This window comes from Uloborus diversus, chromosome 10, assembly GCF_026930045.1.
Source record: "Uloborus diversus isolate 005 chromosome 10, Udiv.v.3.1, whole genome shotgun sequence".
NCBI classification, from domain to species: domain Eukaryota; kingdom Metazoa; phylum Arthropoda; class Arachnida; order Araneae; family Uloboridae; genus Uloborus; species Uloborus diversus.
In genome coordinates, this window is record NC_072740.1 from 2,096,811 (window position 1) to 2,102,810 (window position 6,000).

At 36.9% G+C, this 6,000-nt stretch overlaps 1 protein-coding gene across 1 annotated transcript; it reads left to right on the forward strand.

Moving 5' to 3' along the window:
* The first annotated feature begins 2,132 nt into the window (after positions 1 to 2,132).
* On the forward strand, positions 2,133 to 3,446 carry LOC129231564 (uncharacterized). Its single transcript, XM_054865920.1, has one exon. The coding sequence runs from the start codon at positions 2,133 to 2,135 to the stop codon at positions 3,444 to 3,446; it is 1,314 nt and encodes a 437-aa protein (XP_054721895.1).
* Positions 3,447 to 6,000: the final 2,554 nt, after the last annotated feature.

The window sequence follows — 6,000 nt, forward strand, 5'->3', positions numbered from 1 at the left end:
TTTTGCGTCAGGTTTTCCATGCATGCTCAAAATACCCCTTCAGATCCTGAACTATAATGCAAATCGTGTTCGAGCTTGCTACTGTCATTTTTTTTTTCAACGCGTTAACAGTACTTAAATAATTTTAACAAACTGAATAATGATATTTAGGACTTCATTTGAGGAAAAAAAATCAATCAATTTTGATTTGGAATTTATTTTGGTTAAAAAAAGTTTGTTTTGCGCATTTCATTCAAAAATTTTGCTTGTTTGCGAAAAATGGAATTTTACTCAGAAACCGACAAAGATAGGTCCATAATCATATTTAGCTTTTATGAAGCCCTTGTTTTGTTGCGTCGATTGCCACTTTTTCAGTGTTTTATCTCAAATAGTTCGCGAGTTATGAGTGTTTTAGAAAACGGCTCCCCCACTGCTTTCCCCCTCCCTCGGGGTTGTCGACCACCCAGGGGGGCGACGACATGTGGTTTCATAATCACCATCGTGCCTGTAACAATAATCAGAAATAATATTGCGTCAGCCTTTCCATGCATGCTCAACCCCCTTCAGATCCCGGTCTAATACATCGAAGTAGCAAATTGCCGGAAAAAAATTCGATATATAGAAATTTCGATACATAGAAACGATCTTATTTTATCCTAAAAATCTCCTAAAACATTAAAATTAAAGCTAATTTTCGTGTATGAAACCTAATTTCTAATTTATACGACCATCGGTTTAAATGAAAGTTAATAATTAAAAAAAAAAACAGAAATTACATTTTAGCGCCTTCATACATCTTCATTCTTCGGCAATTCAACTTGATCTGCAACATTAGGGGATTTTCGTTTTGAAAAATCGAGAGAAAAGTAAAAAATTAATCTACTTAACTTGAATGATTTTTACTGCAGCTAAAGCGACTAGGAACGATAATCAACAGACAAAAGGGATGACTTAAAACTGATTTTACAATGTTACTGGTTACAACTAAGATATTTGAAATACACTTGAGGGAATTTAAGAATTCTAGAACGAAACAACGACCTATCTACACACCCCTCAACCCCAGATTGAGTTTCGTAGCATTCTTTAGTGAACATAATTTTCTCCCCTAACCTTTATTTTTCATGAGACAAACAGTCTAAAGAGGAAAAAAAAAATCTACGAATGTCTCGAAAAAAAAATTCGATATATAGAAATTTTTTCCATACATAGAAACAATTTTTCTATGTAATGAACATAGAAATTTTCTGGGATTTCGATATATAGAACATTTTGATATGTGTAAGTTCGATATATGGAGGTTCGACTGTAGTTCTTTAAATATCATCCGTGATTTATTTATTTTTTACGCCTTCAAAGGGAAATGAATACGATATGTATAGAAAAAAAAAACAAGCAATCCAGCTTTCCTTTTAAATTTTTTTACAACTGTTTAAAAAAACTAAAAACTCAAAATGTGAGAAATCAATAGTTTTAAAGATTTTTTAAATGAGTGAGGTGTTTTTAGTTGTTGTGTAGAGCGGGAGGAGGACCGAATTAATGGGACCTTTAACGACGTACTGGGTATCAGAAAGGTAAAGTTTCCGTACGGGATGCAACTCTCATTCATCTTTCTCTCTCTCGATGTATATTAAAATTCCTTACACCTTTTAATGTGCGTCCCGAGAAAGTTGACAGAGATTAAAGCTTCGAGTTAATCCGTCCGCTCATTTGAGGTCAGGCACTGGGAGGCGGAGAAGTGTTTGAGGGCGGGAGACTGGGGCTTATTGCATCACGGAGGTCTTTGGAGTCCGGAGAAGGGAGGACTGTGTGTGCGCATGCGCACCCCTTCCTCCTTCGGCGTAGTTGAACAGACTCGCGGAACCGCTCGATGATCTCGGATCAGCCGGTGAGAAGTGGCAGCACGTGAAACGCCCGTTCCGCTGACATTTGTTTATAAAGACCCCTCGAATGCCACTGCTGAACTCTGTCCCGCCAAAGGAGGAGAAAAGAACTCGCTAACAAGTTGCCGGAAACTCGGATCGTTATTCCGGAACGAATGCTCGAAGTCGGAGGACCGAGATGGGATACTTCATCTCTAGAGGCTGAAAGTTGGATCGTCCAGGTACAACATTGACGATTTTCTAAGTCGCCCGATTTTTTATTAAACAAGCATGAATAGCGCGGCTGTTATAGGCAGGCAACTGCGCCAGCAAAACACAGGTAGGGGAGGTCCGCCCCCTAAAGGAGGCCGACAAAGAGCTTTATCTCATCAACCTTTGACCTCGAACCAACTCCAACAGCTCCAGAAGAAAGAAGATGAAAAGAAAAAAGTGGGGACAATACAAAGTATCAGAAACAAGGTTACCGTCCAGTGTTTATGGCTAACTTGCAAAGCTTTGAGTGGTGGTATGATTCTTTTAATCATCGGAACCACTATGTCTGTAGTCGGTTTCTATGCAGACAGTTTATCCACCGAAGTCATAGAGTCCGGAAACAGGACCATCGAAGTGACCGATACAGACAGACATTACCATCTTCATAATTTGACGTACGTCGGACCAGTCATTATGGGCCTCGGTGGTTTTGTGATCGTGGCAGCTTTCGTTATGACTTTCGAGGGGCACGATTCTGGATCCAAAGTCGTCCCTATGACAGATGACCACACAACCACAGACGGTTCTTTATTGACTAGTTTACTCATAGAAGAGAAAAGTAAAGACAAACAAAACGGCCCTTCTTCGAGTGGTCCTTACCTTTGCGTTCCGCAAACTTTTGATATACCTGATAAAATGAGAAGACCTTCTGTAACCCTTTCTAACAGTAAACCAGTCAAGACTCCAATCGCGAGGGAAGAAATTAAATCATCTCTGAAAACAAAAGCGAATGAAAGCACTTCAAGTCGAAAAAAAGAATCTCCGAAGGTGCAAATCAGTGTCCCTAACGATCCGAGCAAAAGCGCTAAACCACCCCCGAGTTTACCTCTGATGAATAAAGACAACTGCATAGGTCCGAATGGTCGCATGAGGAACCGCGAACTAATGATGATGCAACTGTGCCTCGATGAGTTTGTCCCATCGCCACAGGATATAGAAATCATAGACCCCGACGGCTGCGATACCCCGCGCCGGGACAATTCGTCAATGGATATGGAAGTTTATGTCTCGAACTGTCCCATTACCGTTCGTGTGCAGGTCGAACCTCGGCATTTGGCATCGATGGAAAGTGATGGTCTCTCGGACAGTGATATCTCGGATCCAGGAGAAATTGCTCGCATCTCGAGACGAGATATGGATTTCCCCGAGCAGCAAATGCCGTTACTAGGCCGTTGCAGTCCCGCTTTCTCATCTCCCGAGTTCCGAGGAGTCGCTTGCTCGATGCCGTTACTGAAGCGGGACTCGTCTCGGAGGTTCCCTCTCCTGAGGCAGGGGGCTTTAGACAGTGGCAGAGCAGCTCTCGACGTGCAAACTGAAACTTCTTTAGCGTAATGTCTGTGCTCAGCGTCTTTTTATTTTGGATGCTGTTGTTTGATGTTTCGTGCTACACTTCGTGGCTCAGACACTCATTTCTGCTCACGAAGCAGTGCTTGCAGCATGTGTGTGTCCGTCGTTGTCTTCAAGTCGTACGTTTGTCCCCCTCCGCATGTGTGCGAATACTTTCGTCTCTGCGTGGGTAAGTGGCCATTCACATTTTCTTACATACTCATACATGTAGACTCTTTTACTTACCCTGAAAGCGGAACAAATAGGGCAACTAATATAAGTAAACATTAAGTGTGTTTTTATATAAAAATGATACTTTAAAACGCTCCCAATTTATTTCCTCTCTGGTCAACCTCACCAAGTTCTTGTTAATGGTGTATGGTATCATCAAGAACATGTCATTAAGTATTCAGAATTTGAAAAAAAAAAGGAATAAGTTCTCTTTTTATTATAACATTATCATTTGATTATGTTTTAATAACTTAATTAATGACTTATTGTTGTCATTTAAGTATTTATAAGAATCAATATCAAATTCGTCATCTTTCTTTTTTTAAATCAGTTTTGACACATTAAGCCTCTCAAATATTCTGTATATGTATAGAATATGCTCTCATTAGTAAACATATTCCATGTTTATGAATATTTTATCAATCAACATTTAATACTCCAAGCAGTAATAGCATTTAGTACTTTTTATATTTAACGCTTTTGTCAAGTTTCCGTGAGCATTGAATGAAAAACGCAGTTATAATAAAAGTACTTCTTTTGATTTTCTGAATGCATTTAAATTTGAAATGTATTTTTTTTATTAATTTGTTGAATTAGTTATATTCAGCTTTCATAAAATAGATTTAAGAAACATGTTGATGTGCCTTTTGCTATAACTTTCATTTGTTAGATCTAAGAGGATTTTATTTCTAACTTATCAACGAAAGTGAACTTTTTTGTTTCTTTTTCATCATCAATAATCATACAGCGTTTGTGGATAAAATAAAATAAATAAAATACTTTTCCGTTTACTTATACAAGAAATTTACCTGTGAGACATTTATCGTAGGTATACTTAAATGTTCAGTTTGTAATATAAGTATTGAAGGTGTTGCAGTTAGACTCTTTCGGAATTTCATGATGCAACAACTTCTTATTAATTCATACATAAACGTATTACTTCATAAATAAATGATTTATATATACATCGTGGGGTTTTACTCATTTATGGGGATTACTTTATTTGCCTTAAGTTGGCAGAAACAACGTTAATAAAATACAAATAATGCAAATTATTGCACTGACGTATTTCGCGGCTATGAAGAACCTCTTTTTCAACGCAGACGATCTGAGCTTTTAGATGAATCAACATCAGACAAATGTTCTCTTTCGTCAATGAGTTCGCATCTTCTGCGTTGAAAGTACGTTCCTTGTAAACCCAAAACGCGTGTATGTAATATATTTTCAATGTCTTCCAGACATTTTTATTATCTTGTCCTAAGTAAAAAGATGATGTTTTATTTCCTAAAATCAATAAATATATTCAACGATGAATTACGACTCTTTTCTCAAGGTATTTTTTTTTTTATAGGCGGCGCGTGTGTAAGTAAGCAACTTAAATACTAACTCTGAAAAATTTCGCATGTGATTAAAAAAAAAATGTTTAAAGAAGTTTTCTCCAAAAGTGAAATAAACTCTAATTTATCATATGTGGGTCATTCTTCAAAAAGTAACTTTTCTGTTACACGCCTTTCACAGTGAAAACTTAGAGGAACAATTCATTTAACAATGGTTTTTAATTTCATCAAAAATATATCTATTTAAACCTGCCAACAATTTTTTAATAATAATTTTTATTTTAGTATATTTTTGGTTCACAACATGTGTGAGTTCTCACCTCCGTGGCATGTCACACACCTGGTGTGACTGCTTATGTTGCTTAATAACTTGTTTAATTAAAAGATTATACTTATTTATTGATTATTCCTTTCACAAGTGTCTCGAATACTAACTGTTAAGGTATATTTACTTTTTTAATGTTGTGTTTTAGTTCGTTTCATTAGTAGGACAAGAAGTCATGTCACACAAGAAATTCTCACCTCCGTTACTTCAACACAAAATGCCATTCCTCAGTAACACATGGCAGTATTACCATCAATTTTTATTTTCCATGATACAAAGGAGCCCCCTTGTTTATTTTCAGCCATAGCTGAAGTTGTGGGATTTTTGTCTAAAAACAAAATGATAGTATGGTTATTCTGACTTCTCATCACCGTGAACTTGAATTTCAGAGATGTAAATTAATGTAAAAAAAGAAGTGAACATGTTTTCGCATGCTTATTATGTGCAGATTGTAGCAACGAAGAAAAAACATCTTCCCCTAAAAAATGTATCTATTACGCCTATATTAATGGAAAATTCCTCACCACCTTGAAGCTCACATCTGTGACAGATCTTTTTAATGTCATTATTTCTGAGGTGAAAAAAAATGATGGAGGGGAAATACATCAACAATAGGCATTCTACCAAAATTATAAATTGCCAGTCCATCCTCAAATTTACTAAATAC